Source organism: Eucalyptus grandis, chromosome 1 (genome assembly GCF_016545825.1).
Source record: "Eucalyptus grandis isolate ANBG69807.140 chromosome 1, ASM1654582v1, whole genome shotgun sequence".
Lineage (NCBI taxonomy): Eukaryota > Viridiplantae > Streptophyta > Magnoliopsida > Myrtales > Myrtaceae > Eucalyptus > Eucalyptus grandis.
In genome coordinates this window covers 34,770,778-34,788,550 of record NC_052612.1, presented here as the reverse complement: position 1 = coordinate 34,788,550, position 17,773 = coordinate 34,770,778, and the positions used below count along the sequence as shown (strand labels likewise).

Sequence of the window (17,773 nt, the reverse complement as noted above, 5' to 3'; positions counted from 1 at the left end):
GCTTGGGAGAGCCCGAGCTAAATTAAACTTAGTAGTTCATTAACCTAATTTTAGATGGGGCACCCAAAATTTAGGTCGCGACACTGATATCTTATCAAATCCGCGGGCAAGCTCACTCTCTCCCTCAGTCCTAAGCACCCATGCACAAACAAGCTTAAAGAGAGAGCTAATCTAATATTTACAAAGTAAATAAAGTTCTTGACTTGTGCATTTTATCATTCTGAGAAGCTGAAGGAGGCAATGGAGAGGAGACAGCTGCACGATAAGATGACGACGCGAGTCGGGCTAGAGCAGGCACCGCACCGCCTGCATGTTCCCCATGAGACCATATACTTTAAGATGCTTGCATACTTTGTAAAGTAACATAAGAACAAAAATACTCTCAGTTCCTCAACTCTACTTTCTACTCTTAATGATATTTGGATTGAAAATCTCTTGAATGTTAAATAAATTACAGGAATCAATACTGTACTATTCTCTTAAATTGGGTCGAATACGACATTAGACCCTCGACTTCCTCATTTCAATGTTCAAAAACTGTTTAGATTCAAAGATCATGGGAACCGCGGTGATTGGTTAATGTGCCACCTTGGCCACTGAGCACAGACCAAAAGACAAGCTATGCTCTCAAGTGTTCTACAGAGGGCAACATGTAGCAGGAACGAGCATATCAAAAGGCACATATCCGTGCAATTGCTCGTTGAAAAGCAGAATCCGCAACACTATGGTCTAAATTTGAAAAGCTAGCGTTAGAGAAAATACAGGCTCCGTTCGTTTTGTAGAAAATAATTTCTGGAAAAACGTTTTCCAGATTTTCCGGTGTTCGTTTTACGGAAAATGAATTCCTTAGGGAAAATGTTTTCCATGAAAGGAAAAAAAAAAAAAAAAAAACTCTTCTAAATTAGGGAAAATGTTTTCCACTTTTGAAAAGTGAAAACATTTTCCTTATTTAATATCTCTTATCTCACACATCTACAAATCCTCACTTCCCCTCCCCTTTTTCTTCTTCTTCTTTTCTTTTTTATTCAAATTATTTTTTAATTTTGTTTTTTTTTTTAATTCAAATTATTTTCTTTTCTTTTCTTTTCTTTTTTTTTCTTTTCTTTGTTTCCCATCTTCTTCTTTTTGGCTAATCGTTGGCCATCATAGACAAACCTCAAGCTCGTCGATCCGGCGAGCCTCGACGCCTCGTGCTCACCAATCTAGGAGCAACGAGCCTCATGCTTGTCGGCGAACTTGAGGCTCGCCGATGACCGGTCGCGGGCCATCGTCGTGGCCGACGACCGACCAAGAAAGAAGGAGATGGAAAATAAAGAAAAATGAAAAAAAATGAAAAATGAAAAAATTAATAATAGATTTTAAAAATTAAAAATAATTAAACATCAATTTTTTAAAAATATGAAAATGCGTTTTAAAAAATAAAATAAATGAAAAAGAGTATATGAAGGAAAAGATTTTTCCTTACGGAACAACAAAAAATATTTTCCACTTTATTTTCAAGTTTCATCCAAACACCGGAAAATAATTATATTTTTCTGAAAAATGATTTCTTAAAAACGTTAAATTTTTCGCAAAACGAATGAAGCTATAGAATCGCAGAAAAGGCAACATGTGGCATCAGCTAAGAAACTTTTACACCAATAAGGAGGCGTAACCACATTGGCCCTCTTTCCCACCTCCGGACAATTGGCATCGGTACAATGGCAAAAACACAGACGAATGAACGATTGGGAAACAAAAGGTGAGACAAGACACGAGGCATGCCCTTGCCTTACCGTACATTCAACATCACTAGTCAGCAATCGACATCACAAGGGAACACAAGAATTCCCAATCTCTTTATTGGAAAATAGCTTGAAGCAAAGTCGGTTTGACTCGGCAGTTGATAGAAGCTTTCAGCTTCTAAAATTCAGACCTCATCAACTGCAAGATGCTATGAAGTTGCTGTAAAGAGCACCCACCAGAACATCAAAATTCAGGAATCGAGGTTGCTAGAAAAGGGAAACGCCGGGGACGCAATGAGGAAGATACTCTTTTTTATATACTACAAAAAAGAAACTATGCAGGTTCAATTTCTGCAAACACCAGAAGAAAACCAAACATGTTGGAGGACTTCTCCCTAAGTCGTAAAGAGGCAACTTTTTCCAAAGTTGTATGAATATAATCATGCTCGAGTTACTAATACTTTGCGAGAAATCAAAATTACCATAGAAAAGTGCTATAAACATGTCCTTAACTATTACAGGAGAAACAATCCGAAAGACAATATCAACCTGAATAATGGATATGGATCTCCTCAACCTTAACAACGTACAAAGAATAATTTTACATATATAAAAGTTCAAAAATGGTAGATATATATTCTCCTAACATGTTATAACTAACTTTCACGACATAATTAATATTTAAAAATTAGTGCCTTGGAGGGATTTTTAACAGATTTCTAGTATAAAAAAATGACGTTGCGAGATTTTAGTTGTGAGTCATATGATTTACCTTTTCCAAATACTTAATTAGAATTTGCTACAGTATTTAATTTTTTGAAAGTGTTAAAATTCAATGGCTTGCTTTCTTGGGACTTCCTAGTAATCCATGGGTAAGTGTGAGGTGAACCATGCTTGCCTCTCAACGTTTCGTCCAGCATGGTTTGATCTATATGGGTCAAAAACTTGGTTAAAAAGATGTAATATTAGAAAAATTAAAAGTAGGGAATACCATAAAAAAATTCTACATTATGCCAATTATAAGACTTATATCCTAAATTTTATTTTGTGCTACAAAAATCCCCATATTTATACTAGTGTGACGAAAATGTCAACCATCTATTACATAAAATCCTAAATTTTTCCCGCTGTGATACCTATATTCCAACCTTGTACTAGTTCGACTATTTTTTTTGTCTACCAGCGAAAGCCCTAAATTTTGTTGGTTGTAACATCAATATACAAAGCCTTTTTTTCATGTTACCAAGAAACCCAAACTTGTGCCAATGAAGTAGGGTGTTTTATAGAATCCACTAAAAAAAATTTATAGTTTAAAGTTTAGGGTATTTTTGTGACACTAGTACAAGTTTGGGAGGTTAGGTTATAAAAAATTTTGTGGAGTATTGATGTCACAATAGACATAGTTTAAGGGTTTTTATCACAAAAAAAGTTTGAGATATGTGTCATAATTTATATATTGTAGGGGTTTTATTTACATGGAAAACCTTAGGGCATCATTGTCTAAGTGAATATAACTTACGATTTATTAACCCTTGAAAAGTAGGGAAAATTATCAAAATAGTCCTAAATCTATTGCAATTTTTCCTATTCAATCCTAAACGTTTTGCAAATACTTCAATTCAGTCTCGACAAATTTGGCCAGCTAACACCAACGTGTCATTTTTTGAATAGTTTTTGTATCTTTTAATATTTATTTTATTATTCCTTCTATCTCTCTCTCTTCCCCTAGTTAGTCGTTGAACCTTGGCAACCAACTAGAGGCATTGGCTAGGGAGGCTTGGCCTTGCCTACCACTAGCGAGGGCGAGCCTCCCCCCACCAAACCTTGGTGACCGGCCAGAGTTTGGCTAGGGAGGCTGCCTTGTTGGCCACTAGTGAGGATCTAGCTAGGACCTTGCCCAGGGATGGCAAGGTCGCTGTTGCTGGTTGAGGTTGAGCCTCACTAAATCTAAGAGGCCTCGCCTAATGATGGTGGCGGGGGTGAGCCTTGGGAGGGGTGATATGCTGGAGAGAGAGAGAGAGAGAGAGAGAGAGAGAGCCCAATGATGGTGGCGGGGGTGAGCCTTGGGAGGGGTGATATGTTGGAGAGAGAGAGAGAAAGAGAATTAAAAATTAAAAATGACACATTAAGGTTGGCCGACCAAATTTGGCTAAATGGACTGAATTTGCACAATTGCAAAAGATTTAGAACTAAATTGCCTAAAAAGAAGATTCATGACTGAATTGAAAAAAATCACAATAAATTTAGGATTATTTTGATACTTTTTTTTAAAAGTATGAATGGTAATAAATAAAGAGGAAATTATCTCACTAGTTAGCCACTTATCAATAAACAAACCGACCTGGAGTTTTGACAGAGCATCAAGATTAATGACATGAACTAGAGCTCAGTCTACGCATTTCAACCCTGGGACCAGAAAAATTATTGACGTAGTAGATATGGGTTGGCTTGATCTAAATTTGAACGACTTCTAGCTTCTAATTTTCGGGGCACACTTACGTAAAAGAATTCTAAATCGGAGATCGGAGATTAGATACAGTGTCGAGCAGTGACCCATAAGAACAGCGCAAAGCTTCAAGTTCTTCTTTGGCCCCTTCAAACTCAAATCAAGAATCATCGCCTTGCACTCTTCTGACAATACAAAATCAGCTAGCAATTTTAATCCATCGAAACAAAGTAGATGTCAGATATACAATTGCACACTCACTTTCAACGTATGGTACCGATGGTGCATTTGCTGTGTCAGCAACGTCAAAGACAAAGAAAAATATCATTTATGGAAATCAATTAAAAAGAGAATGGTTAGTTTTCATTTATTTTGTAGTATATTGAAAGAAGTATTTTTTTTCTTGCCAGAAAGGAAAGCCGTTTTTCCCTCAATCTAAACTTATTGTTTTCAATCAATAAAGAATGTTTTCTATTCAATCGATTAGTTTTTGGTTATTTAAGCATCGGAAAATAGGAAAATAAATTTATAAAAATAATTTTTTTCTTCGAATAAACGGACCTAAGAGCATGTATTGTTAGAGAGAGAGAGAGAGAGGGGTTCAATGAACAACTCGCAGACAATTGAATGAAAGGGGATTTTGTCAAAGCTGTCCCACTTCCATTAGAGAGAGGTTCAATGAACAACGCGCAGAAAATTGAATGAAAGGGGATTTTGTCAAAGCTCTCCCACCTCCATTACTCCCACTGTCAAGTGGGACATCCGCATGCATGGCCTCTTCCTCCATGCACGGATCTCCTTCTTATCTCTTCTTCCTATATATATTCTTTTTCTTCAATAACTCCTTCGCGTCTTTAAATCTTCTGCATCTTAACCATACAGATAACGTCTAGAGTATATATCCTACATTCACATCCAATCTGCTTTTATTAGGATGATATTCCTCTAAAGGATGCTAGCCACCAAACATCTTTATGCCTTGAAATATTTCCAAAACGTAAAATAAAATAGATAGATTTCTTGAATTCCGTATATAAACCCTAGTGACGAAATAAATACTATGTGCACCCAATTGCCAATTGTTTTACCGTGTAGCATTTTGATGTGATATCATTTGTTGATTAAGGGTCCGTTCGATAAAGCTTCTATTTTAGGGAATAATTTCTTTTTAGATAGTTTTTTTTTCTATTTCTATTTTCTATAACAATTTCTGAGTAAAAAACTCGTTTAGTAACAATACAAAATTTTTATTCTCGAAATGGAAAAAAAAAAAAAAAAAAAAAAAACAGGAATACGTTTGGTATAATCTACAAAAATTTTTTATAACGTAGAATATCTTTTGATTTTTTAAATAATTTTTAAGATTTTTTTTCTTTTCTTATTCTTCTTTACTGTGATCGCCGACTCTACCACAGCTAGTCTGTGACGGGGTATAGCAATGGGGGGGGTGATGGGGGCCAAAGAGGAAGAAAAGACAAAAAAAAAAAATAATTTATTTTTAAAAATCGTTCTTGGGAACTAGAAAGCATTTTTTTCTACTTTTTGTATCTATTCCAAATCCATTCCTCAACCACTTTTTATTTTAAAAAATAGAAAAATTAATCAATATCACCAAATGAGTTTTTTTTTTTTTTTTTTATTCCAAAGAGCAAAAGAACATAAACATTGCCAAATAGGCCCTAAGTTTTTCAATTATAAGTCATGTCCCTTCCATATGTGAATTTAATCTCGCTAATAACTTCGAGTTTTGTCTGAACTTATCCCTGATGAAAATTAGAGGCTCCTAAGCAATGATTTAAGCCTCGTGTTGATTAGACACGCACCAAGTGGTGTTTGTATACGTATCCGGTTCCACAAAAGGTGAGGCTGTCTGGACCTCCCATTCAGACGTGTCTCGGGCCTTTTATATCACCTTGCCTCCTCAAGCTTAGCAGCTCAGTCTCGCTCATAGATTTGGATTTTACAGCTTTAGTATATCCCGAATAAAATAAAATAAAAAATACATTATAAAATGACGCGATTAATTACAAGTCATTTTCAACAGGAAAATAAAAACGCCAACCGGACTAAGTGGTACCGGCCCGGTGCACCTTATTTTGACCATTTCTCAAGCTTTATTTAATTGATGTGATGGAAATGCATTCTACAAAATTCTCAAGGTCGAGTTTGGGGGAGGTACCTTATTCTTGTCATAATTCTTTAGACTAATTAATTGTTCGATTTAATTATCATTTTATTTTCGAAGTCTAAGAGTTTATGTTAGGATCTTGCATATTGATGTTAGAGAGATTAATGAAGGAATTTAGATTAAACCTTTCTAATCAATCTCAATTAGTTGCAATTATTAATTTACATAGACATTACATTGACATCGCATTAGAGGTGTTTAAACACTACGGAAAATATAATCTCATTTGGCTACCAGTGAAACGAGAACCCTACACATGTCATTAGTTTTAAACTCTGCTTGGTTAGATGAATATTCACAACCCTTTAACTGAATTGGGAAGGTGATTGGGACGTGTTGGTAGCACGAGAGTTTGCCGTTTGAAGCAAAGTACAAAGTGAGGGAACGATACCGTCTGAAAATGCACATCCAACGTCCTTCTCATTATAAATAATAAGTGGAAAAAAGACAAAAAGCTTTCTCATCAAGTGGGATACAAGCATTCAAATCAAAAGATAAGATCTAACACTTCAGAATCAGACCTCTCTCTCTCTCTCTCTCTCTCTAACAGCCAACTACATTGGATGGGGTCTCAATCAAGAACCCTGTGCAGATCTCACATGCAATCTCCACCCATTTGCAAAGGACTTCCATATCTTCTCGTGCCTATAAATAAGCTTGGAAGGAGCATTCCCTCATCATCAAAATTTCTCAAAAAGGGAACGAAGAACACATACCTATTTGAGAGCTCTTCAGTTGTTTTTTAGGGGAAAAGAAAGGATGAGTTCGAGGGTTCTGATTTTACTGGGTGTTTTGGTTGCTTGTGTTCTTCTCATCTCCTTGGAGGTATCTGCCAGAGAATTGGCCGAGACTACTTCCAAGGAAGAAGATGGTGAGCTATTACTGCACTATGCTTCTTGATGATCCATCTTCCCTATCTTTCTGAATCGATGCATTACCTAATTCAATGAAATTGCTTATTATATGCACGGAACGTGCAAAGTTTCGTCTACACAAGTTGGCCTGGAGAACGTCATGTGCATTTTCCTTACATTTTTTGATTTGTTATGATCATATAATGTGTTCATTCCATTAGGACATTTTGCATGTCGAAGTGAATCCGCATTCACAATGTACAAAATGAAGGGTAAACACAACATATTTTACGAAGCGAAACTCGAGCTTCATTGGTATGATGCTAGTTATGAATCACCATGTCGCAGCATAATCGACAGTGGATTATATGCATTAAGTTTGCATAAAACCTATGCTATATAATAAAATATGATTAGATTCAAACGGCGGTGCTCAAACATATCTACTCCCATCATGGCCAATCCTAATCATAAGTACCTAGAAATGAAGAATTAAAGCTTTGTTGGTACGTCAGATGTTAAGCCTGATTAAACTTTCATTTTCTATGTGCAGCGACATCCGCCACAACCACGGAGGCAAACGATGTAAATGATGCCAAGTACGGCGGATACGGAGGATACCCGGGCGGTGGGTCCGGAGGTTACCCAGGCAGCGGTGGATACGGAGGAAACCCAGGCGGCGGGCATGGAGGATACCCCGGCCGAGGTGACCCAGGCCGTGGGAGCTATGGCGGTGGCCGTGGAGGTTACGGACGACCCTGCCCCTACGGTTGCTGTGGCAGCAGACGAGGGTACTACGGTGGAGGCTGCAGGTGCTGCACTTATGCTGGCGAGGCCGCTGAGACCGAGCCAGAAGAGAAGCCTCAGAACTAAAAGAACGACGACAACAACAAGGCCAGGCATTGCATATGCAACCTGTTTTGCATTAGTTATATAGATTCAGAAAATGCCTTGTATTGTATGATGTGGTGTGAGCATGAATGAGCTATGTAGTGCACATGAATAAAACTTTGTGATGTGTGTATGGAGCGTCTTCAATAAAAAAAGATGAGAGTGTTTGTGTTGATTTTGGGTTGGCTGAACAAATTTAACGATACAACCGTTGTGTATCGTTAAATTTGGGTTGGCTGAACAAGTGTTTGTATTGTATGATGTGGTGTGAGCATGAATGAGCTATGTAGTGCACATGAATAAAACTTGTGATGTGTGTATGGAGCGTCTTCAATAAAAAAAGATGAGAGTGTTTGTGTTGAATTTGGGTTAGCTGAACAAATTTAACGATGCAACCGTTGGTTGATGAAAGATTTCATTTTTCCGAGCATATAAATTCGACGTATGAGGTAAATTTATAGGCTTGCTATATCGCATCTAGCTAGCAATTTTCTTTTAGATGTCGAAGATTTCTTTGACTGTTCAAAAAATAATAAATTTCCTGAAGCCGAATGCACCTTAAAGGACAATAACGATAAGGTCAAAACACGACGACAAAATGGCTAGTTGAATTTTAGGTTAAATAGTTTCTTTGAAATGCAAATAGTATCTAGTAAAGTGTCATTAAAAAGTGCATTAGAAGTAACTTTGGTTTAAATATTATTTGGAACAAACTACACTTGAAAAGGACCTTTCCTTTTTTTTTTGAAAAAAAAAATATCGAACATTCTAGTGAACGCTGGCAAACCAAATTTATCACTACTGGCCCCCCTTCTAGGTCATACGACCTCAAGCAATGGCTGCCTAGTGTTGCACAACCTCAAGCGACTGTCGCCAGAGGTCATGTGACCTTAGGCGAGGCTTGCCAACTGTTAGATTTGGGCAACCGACGAGGTCGCACTAGGTGAGGGCATTTCTAGAATTTTGAAAGTTTAGCGCGGTAAAAATTAGAAAAAAAAAAATTATTAGCATTCTAGAAATACTCAAAGGCCAAAATTCGTACAAACCTGTCTTGAGTTAAGGGACTTTGGGTGCGTTTGGATGGGCATTTAGAAAGCCCATCCAAGCCCCAAAGCCCTTTCACCCTAAATAGGGGTGTTTGGCAACCATTCCCGAGGGGCTTTCAAGTGAGAGTTTACCTTGGGAATGCTGGCTTCCATTTAATGAAAATATTAAGTTGTCTATTCTACCCCCAAAACTTTCTTGAAAACCCACTGTTGCCCATTTTGAAAACAAAAAAACCCTAGATCTCATCCGCACTCCTCTCTTCCATCGCTCTGACCCTTCCGTCGCTCTCTCCCTTGTGACAATCTCTTCTCGCTCAGCGGCACTCTTCGCTCGACTAGGTCTTCGCTCGACTGCATTTTTCTTTGCTCGTCCTCTGCAGTTCGTCTCTCCTCTCTCCCCCGTTCCCGAAGCCGGTGTTCCCGGTGAGAAAGGAGGAGGTCTTGGACTACGGCCGATAGAGAGCTCTGGTATCGCAAACCGCCGAAGAAATCCAGCGTTTCTCACGGTCCGTATGGTTTCTCCTTCATTTCTTGTGGTTTTTCTCTCCTCCCCTGTCGTTGAGTGCATTTTTTTGCCCGAGCTCCGATGGCTGGGGACTGGAGATGCCGTGCTTCAGGTTTGCCTTTTTTTGTCTTTTGCCGTCTGTCGTGACGTTCACGGTCGCTGGAATTGCTGATTTGCACTTAGTCTTTAGTTCCAATTTGATGCTTCGTTGCGTGCGTCGGCTTGCGCTGATGATTTTTTCCCGTTTTGGGTTGTTTGTTTTTTAACTTCTTTTCGACTTAGATCGCATGCTTGAGCGCGAGCCTAACCGTGGATGACGGTGCGCAATTTCCTATTTTGAGAGTCTAGGCACCTCTAGACTGTTGATGCGCCGTTACTAATCCCAATTGCTGCTTACCATGTGTTTGTTGAAATGGCCGAACCAAGTTAGCGTATATGGATGGCGAGGATGGGGAGAGGGATGCGGTGGGGGAAAGATTTAAGGAAAAGGTTGTTAACTGTTGAAGGAGAGGAGGGGTTGTTGGGGGCAAAGAACCGTGAAACCGCCAAACCTTTGACATAATCACTTCATGAGTCGCAACAAGAAAAAGCGTTTGTGTTTGTTTCTGTTTTGTTCTTATTGCCCCTGCCCCAATTGATTGCATCATTGTCATCATCTTCTTCTCCTTTGCACGAGAGAGAGATGGGAGTTGGGATCGGGCAGAGATTTTGGGCGAGAGGGAGAGGAGTTATTAAACTTCCTCCAAATTTCAACTGATTCCCACTTAAGTAACGGCTAATGTAGGCAAATTACACATCATATGTTCCATGTCTCTTCAGTTGGGTTTTGGTCTGTTATCATCCTAATCTTCGTTTTTTTTTTTTTTTCTGTCCTTCCAATATTCATTGGATTTGCACCATTTGTTTTCGGTTTCATAATTATGAGTGCGATAAAAAATATAATGATTGTTATCTAAGTTCGATCGCTTGACGACTTATCTCATTAACATTGTCTCACAATCTTTTATTACCTTCAAGCACCATGGCTGTCTCCTTACAAGCTTTTGACTTGTCTGATTCTTTGATTCTTAATTTTGTTATGGGGTTGATGCTTGCCCCTCAAATGAGTATGATGGGAACACCTAAACTTGTCATCACCTTTCTTGCAGCATTCTTATTCTGTTCAAGATTCATTTCTTGAAATTGCACCGACCTTTACTATTCATTTTTGTCATTTAGACATCAACTTTGCCTAACTCTACTAAGTCCTACTTATTTTAGCATGATCTCCAATAATAACTCTTTTACATGGCAACACTCCCTTTCGTATCTCATAACACTAGCTCAATTGAGTTTGATGCTCTTCTAATCTTCCTTATCACCTTTATTGCTTTTCTTCTTTTAGATATTTATATTCTTCTTCCCATGGATCCTTATCATCTTTATTACTTTTATGCAGTTATTGCTAGCCCAAATACTTGTAATTTGAACTCAATTGCTTACTTTTCAAAAAAACAAATACATTGCTCAAGAGGTGAAGATAAGCTCATCCAGGGTTCTGAACAGCAATCTTTTCTTCTAGAGCCAAAAAGGTTAGTCCCAATTTGATCTTTTTCTTCTGGGGTTTCTACAGGGTTCTGAATAGCAATCTGTTGTAGTTCAAAAGTGGCATCAGTGAATGATTTTCGCTATATTTAGATGCTCTTGTTCCTGAAGTTTGTTTTTTTTTTTTTTTTTTTTTTTGGTTTTCATGTCTGCACAACTTGTCAATTAAACATTTGCTTTTTCGCTCCAAATGTTGACCCATAAGTTCAAGTTGACATCTTTTAAAGCTATTTTCTCTTGACTACTCACTGATATTTATTTAAAACCAACCTTTAACAGTAAATTTCTTCATCGTATTTCATTTGTGTGTGGTGCTGCAGCCACATGATCAATATTTATGCTGTGTATTCATGTTCCTTGATGTTTGGTGTCGGTTTTACTTGATGTTTGGTGATTGAAAGCTATCTTAAATGGTGAACTAAGTATGAAGTCCACACCACATGTCTCACCTGCATTTGTTTATATTGCATTTATTAGTAGATGGCAAGTTCATCAAAGGAAAAGGCATTTTGGAGCCCTGAAGATGTTAAAACATTTTGTAAGTTATGCGTTGAACAAATTGACAATGGCAATCGTCCTGCAAACAACAAAAGGGATGGATGGACGGTTATAATTAAGAAGTTTGAGGACCTAAGGGGCAAAAAGTATGATAAAGTTCAAATGAAGAGTAAGTGGGTTAATCTTAAGGAAGATTGGAAAAGATGGAGGACATTGGTCCTTAAGGAAACTGGATTATGATGGGATCCAAAAAAGAATACCATTGATGCAAGTGATGAATGGTGGGAGAGGAAAATTAAGGTTTTTTCCATTCTTTTATTATTATTTTTTAAGTTCATATTTTTACTATAAAACTCATGAAAATGTTTATTACAACAGGAAAATCCTAAGGTTAGACCTTTTAGAATGAAAGGCATACATCCAGATCTTCAAGTTTTATTGGATAGAATGTTTGGAGATATTGTTGCCACTGGGAGCATCACATGGAATCCTGCACAAGGTTTACATATTGATGAGGATGTTGTCACCACACAATTTGACGTTGGTGGTTCAGCAGGAGCAGGATTTACTGATGATAATATAGAGGATGATGTGAGTGAAAAGAGCAGTGAACAACATCGAAGTGATAAAAGAACGTCGCAAAGTTCGGTGAGACAATCTCAAGGAAAGAAACAAAAGAAAAGTACGGCTGATAAGTTAGCAACGCAAATGGAGAGAATTTGTTCAGCTATTGAAAGTAGAAGTTATGCCAAAGAGGTTAATCCTTACAAGGAACTCATGGTGACGTTGAAAGCTATACCTGAGATAAAGCAAAATCAAGAGTTATATTTTTTTGCACTAGATTATTTTTCAAAAAAGAAAGATAATAGGCAAATCTTTATGAATTTAGATGATGATCAAGAAAAAGTCACGTGGCTCAAGTATAAGTTCGCACAACGTAGGGCTCACTAGGATATTTGCTATTTATATTTTTCACGTGTAATGTTATTGTAATGTAATATATATTTGCACTACTTATTTGTATTAGTTGGTGAGACATATTTATGCTACGTTATCAGACTTGTTTTTAATTGGTGTTTTTTATCGAATGGAGTTTGCATATATATATATATATATATGATAAGTGTTTTTTTGTTGATGAATGATTTAAATAATTCATTATATATCTTATTCTAATTCTATTTTGTTACTTTGATCAGTTATGGATGACTCTTCTGAAAGAGAAAACCATGAAAAAGAGGAAGAAGAATATTGGCAACTTTGTGTAGCTGCACATTCTTGCGGTGTTAGTGTTTATCAGGCAATATATGGTCAAAAAATACAGTGCATGACATCAGCATATACATGAAATGCATGGTTGAGAGAGTTTATGGATATAGATGCTAATCCAGAAAGGTTTTATCGAATGTTTAGAATGGATAGAATTGTGTTTAAGAATTTAATGAATGATTTAGTAACACGATATGGTTTGAAAGGAACTAGAAATATTGATGTTGCAGAAATGTTATGATTATTTCTTCATATTTTAGGACATAATATAGGTAATAGGTTAGCACAAGAGCGTTTTCAGCATTCTGGGGAAACCATATCTAGGCTATTTAGCTTAGTTTTGGATAAAGTATGTGAAATGGGAGCAGATTTGATCCAACCATCCGATCGACAATTCAAGGAAATTCTAAAGAAGATCATGAATAATACAAGATTTTTTCCACAATTTAAGATAAGTTATGATTATACAATAAAAAAAATATGAATTAAATATAAATCAAATAATATTCTTCTTCTTGTTTTAGGATTGTATTGAAACTATAGATGGTACTCATATTCCAGCGGTGGTACCTACGAGTGAGCAGCTTCGTTTTATTGGTCAAAAAGGAACACCGACGCAAAATGTGATGGCCGTGTGTAATTTTAACATGGAATTTACTTACGTGTGGGCCAGTTGGGAAGGAACAGCTCATGACACTCGTATCTTTTATGAAGCCATTGGGAGACATGATTTACAATTTCTTCATCCTCCAAAAGGTTAGTTAATTAATAGTTTTTATGCATTAATATATATATATATGTGTGTGTGTGTGTGTTATATGTTGATTAAATTTTAAAAAAAAATTTGTGTAGGTAAATATTATTTGGTCGATGCTGGATATCCAAATCCCACAGGTTATTTGGGGCCATATAAAGAAATTAGATATCATTCACCTGAGTTTCAACGAAGTCCTCAACCGACAGGTTATAAAAAAGTGTTCAATCATGCTCACTCCTCACTCCTTACTACGATCAGAAATTGAGCGAGCTTTTGGCGTATTGAATAAGAAGTGGAAAATTTTAAAGAGTATGCCAAGTTATCCATATACAAAGCAAGTGAAAATTGTGATAGCAACGATGGCTCTGCACAATTATATACGAAGAAATGCCCTGAATGATACACATTTTGTTAGAGTAGATTTGGATCCCAATTTATATACAATGGATCCTGATAATGTAAATGGGGAGGGTAATGCTTCAAATGATGATGTAGCATCTGATATGGCACGTTTACGTGATCAAATAGCTATGAATTTATGAAGTAATTAAGGATATTTGTAATTTTTAAGGATAATGAACTTCTTTCCTCAAAGCATATGTTATCATGTTTTTATTGTAATGAAAGTATTTGTAATTTTTAAGGATAATGAACTTCTTTCCTCAAAGCATATGTTATCATGTTTTTATTGTAATGAAAGTATTTTTATTTTAATTGAGAAAGAGAGCACTTAAATTTTTTTCCATTTGATGTTTTTAGTAAAAAAAAATGAATTTTAATTTTAATAAAATTGTTTACACAACATCTTTAAAATTGTTATCAAATATAAATTAAAAATGTTACAAACATTATTTTCTTAATTTTAAACAAATAAAAATAAAAATATTTAGATTAATCACCAAAAGGGCTTTGCAAATGTGTTTTCTACCAAACAGCATTTATCTCAAAGTTGCTTTTCAAAGCAGAATTTACCAAACAGTCTTTGCATTCCCTCCAAAGCCCTTTAAGTTAAACTGCTTTGCATTTTCCCAATGAGCTTTCCAAATGCCGAACCAAGCGCACCCTTTAATGGTCGTAGAAGATGCAATTGCATCTTCTAAAAGCTCTTCAAAAATTTTACCAAATGCTATTTGCATTTGCACATTAGCATTTAAGGCCCTCAAAAGGCTTTGGCAAGGTGTTGCCAAACACCACCGTTGCCTACTTCATATGCTTTCTACTTCCCTCACTTACGCTATTTTTTTCATTACCAAGCATGTAATAACCTAAATGACGCGTGTAGAAAAGTACATTTGCGTGCTAAGCTATTTAAAATCTCATGATCACGGATTGAGATTCTCTGACTTAACAAAATAAATTCTAGGATATCAATCTCTCTTCTTAACTGTTACGCATCAGCAATTTTTTATTACCGTTTCATGAAACTTCAAGTCTCTAGTCATAATTCAAACTTTGTGATGAGTATCCTCCTTTTATTTGGGGGTAAGAGAAAGTAACTCACCTTAATCCCATAAAATCTCTCTCTCTCCCCCTCTCCCAAATATGGTTGTGATCATCAAGGGAATTGCTTGTCGGATGGAGGTCATCTGCATCAGCCGGCCTTCGATTTGATGTTTTCGATCACGTACAAATCAGTTCATCCGTTCGAGATTGCACGCACATTTAGAGAGAGGGAGAGCAAAAGCGACAGCGCAAAGTCCACCCTAAAAGCGAAAGAGCTTGTCCCTAATGATCATAGGCGACAAGAAGGCGCTCTTCGCAACTTACACCTTTGGGAAGCCCATTGTTAAGTTTTTGGGGACATTTGCAGCATCCGCCACCAAAGACTTGCACCAGGGACGGCTGGCCACCGGTGATTAAGGTTGGCCTTTTGGTGGTCTAATCGAACCTAACTATTGCTGACTTGCCCTCCTCTCGAACGCATTGAATTCAATCTACAAGATCACCGTCCCTAAAAAGGATTAGCATCGGAAGGTGCTTAATGAATTTTGATTCCTAGTCTTTGTTACCTCTCGCAAGCCATCATTCACTCGGTGTCGTGTTACAATGTAAGCTGCTGTCTGAATTGTTTTGCGTACGCGATGGCCTAAGTCATTATGGCATCTCTTGCCATCGGGACATAGGACTAGCTAAAAGCTTGTAACGTAATCAATAGCCATATTAGAATCATCCAGTGAAGTTTTTTATTAAGTAATGGGACAAGACCCTTGTTGGGTCGTCGAACTATGTCCATCGACGTAATTAACCTGACACTCCCACGTGACTTCACGATAGGAATCTGGCAAGGAGTGGCAGACCTTCCGCACGAGGTATAGGGCATTAACAGTTGAAAATCCCACGTCCCTTGCACGAGTCAAGAGTCAAGACGACACCGGGGCAACACGTGGCTGAGTGCGTCGATTCTGCATGGGCTAACGTGGCGTGTACCCAGAATAGGCTCGCATTCCTAGCGTCCATACTTGTTCGCCAAGCGCTCCCTCAACGTGTCTCCGGTCTCGCCGCAAAAACAAGAGAAATGAAATCTCCCTCACTTTCTTGAATGAATGAGCGGAATTATTTCTTGAAATCGTGAGAGGGAAAAGCAAATCTATGCATATTAGTCTAGCTCCGAACCACTAATTGTACTAATAAGAGATCGCTCAAGCTTTTCATATTGTGTGCATAAACACTATATCACTGACCCTAATTGAATTAACTGAGTAGCCAAGCGCGTGATTTCAATGCAACGAATTTTTATGTCAATCACGAAGAAGCTATCCACTTAGAGTAACTTGTGGGAGGCGCATCATCCGCCTTGTGCATGAAGCCCGTATTCAATGCACGTGGATGAGGCAACTTGTAAACTTCATAAAAATAAGTTCAATTGCAAAAAAAAATTACCTAATTCAATTTTAAAGGGGGAAAGAGAAGCACTCCATAACCGCAACGTTGGTCACACCTGCAATCCCTTGTAATAGTTCCCAACTCAGTGTTATCTCGCACCGCTTGACAAAGAAATTTGACCAAATTCTTTTATACGAAATATCTCCACTCAATAGTTTAAAACTTTAAAAACAGACTTTTTACCATGACATTTGAGTCAAGATTCGCATTATTTATGCTCCATGTTTATTTTGCATGTAGGGTTCCTCATTTTTCATAGGTATCCTTAACGATTTGCACATAATATGGAATGTTAAAGTATTACCGAACATGAGTCGGATACAGATTTACACAAACTTCATATATGTACTTCTAATTCTAATAGTTGAAACCTTTTTAGCAATTCAGTAACGATGCACAGCTAGAGAAAAATTATTAGACGGTCTCCAAATCATGTAAACCATATTTATTTGAACTGCCGATTCTACGGACTCTACGGTATCCTACATAATTAAGGATTGAGAATTTGAGATGATATTCTCGGCATGATCTATAGACCATCCTGCACGAAAGGACAAATCGGGCGATCCGATCGGGCTGCAGGAGGACCATCTGAAGGTCCATGGCCCCAAGGTACATGGTGCCAAATTTGACTCTTTGACCGTGGCACAGATGACAACACGAGACCCTTTTCAAACTCTATCCCTTTGATTTTCTTTTTGCTGAACGAAGAATAGAGTAATCTCAGATTTATCAAGACCGATTAACGAAAATTAATTCATTATGCGTTGAAGCATATTCAACGACGAACGATCTTTCACTTAATAAATCAATAATACCAGTCGCGACAGAAGATTGGTATTCTACCAACAAAACTCGAATTTCATTTCCACTTGCCATTCAGTCGTTCCAATCTATCTCAGCTGATACAGATGGCCCTTGCACTTTCAATGCTCCAAGCGACAGGCTTTGAAACTGCGGTGGTGCTATGCGCCAAAAATTCCCAACACCCAACCAAGTTCGGCCCGTCGTCATTAATGCTCGGCGCGTCCGTCTCGGTGCTCTACCTGTGGGTTTCTATCGCTTTGCGCCGCTTCCATCGCTATATATACCGCTCGTATATTTAGCATCGCTGTTCAAGCATATCCT

The 17,773-nt window shown here is 37.5% G+C and overlaps 1 protein-coding gene across 2 annotated transcripts; it reads left to right on the top strand.

The window, feature by feature from the left end:
* The first annotated feature begins 7,033 nt into the window (after nt 1-7,033).
* On the top strand, nt 7,034-8,466 carry LOC104454717 (glycine-rich RNA-binding protein). 2 transcript variants are annotated; one of them, XR_005546463.1, is made up of 3 exons: nt 7,034-7,229; nt 7,766-8,156; nt 8,189-8,466. XR_005546463.1 is itself a non-coding variant. In XM_010069632.3 (2 exons), exons 1-2 carry the CDS (start codon nt 7,118-7,120, stop codon nt 8,083-8,085), a joined length of 432 nt encoding a protein of 143 aa, XP_010067934.1. In that variant the 5' UTR covers nt 7,034-7,117; the 3' UTR covers nt 8,086-8,466. The 2 variants fall into 2 exon arrangements, 1 of the variants encoding a protein (XP_010067934.1); XM_010069632.3 differs by having other exon boundaries at nt 7,766-8,466.
* The last annotated feature ends 9,307 nt before the right edge of the window (nt 8,467-17,773 follow it).

What these genes read in the sequence shown, in the direction of transcription:
- LOC104454717 (XM_010069632.3), top strand. Translation starts at nt 7,118, where the DNA reads ATGAGTTCGAGGGTTCTGATTTTACTGGGTGTTTTGGTTGCTTGTGTT. An exon ending in TACTTCCAAGGAAGAAGATG is followed by an intron (nt 7,230 to 7,765) that starts GTGAGCTATTAC and finishes TTCTATGTGCAG; the next exon opens with CGACATCCGCCACAACCACG.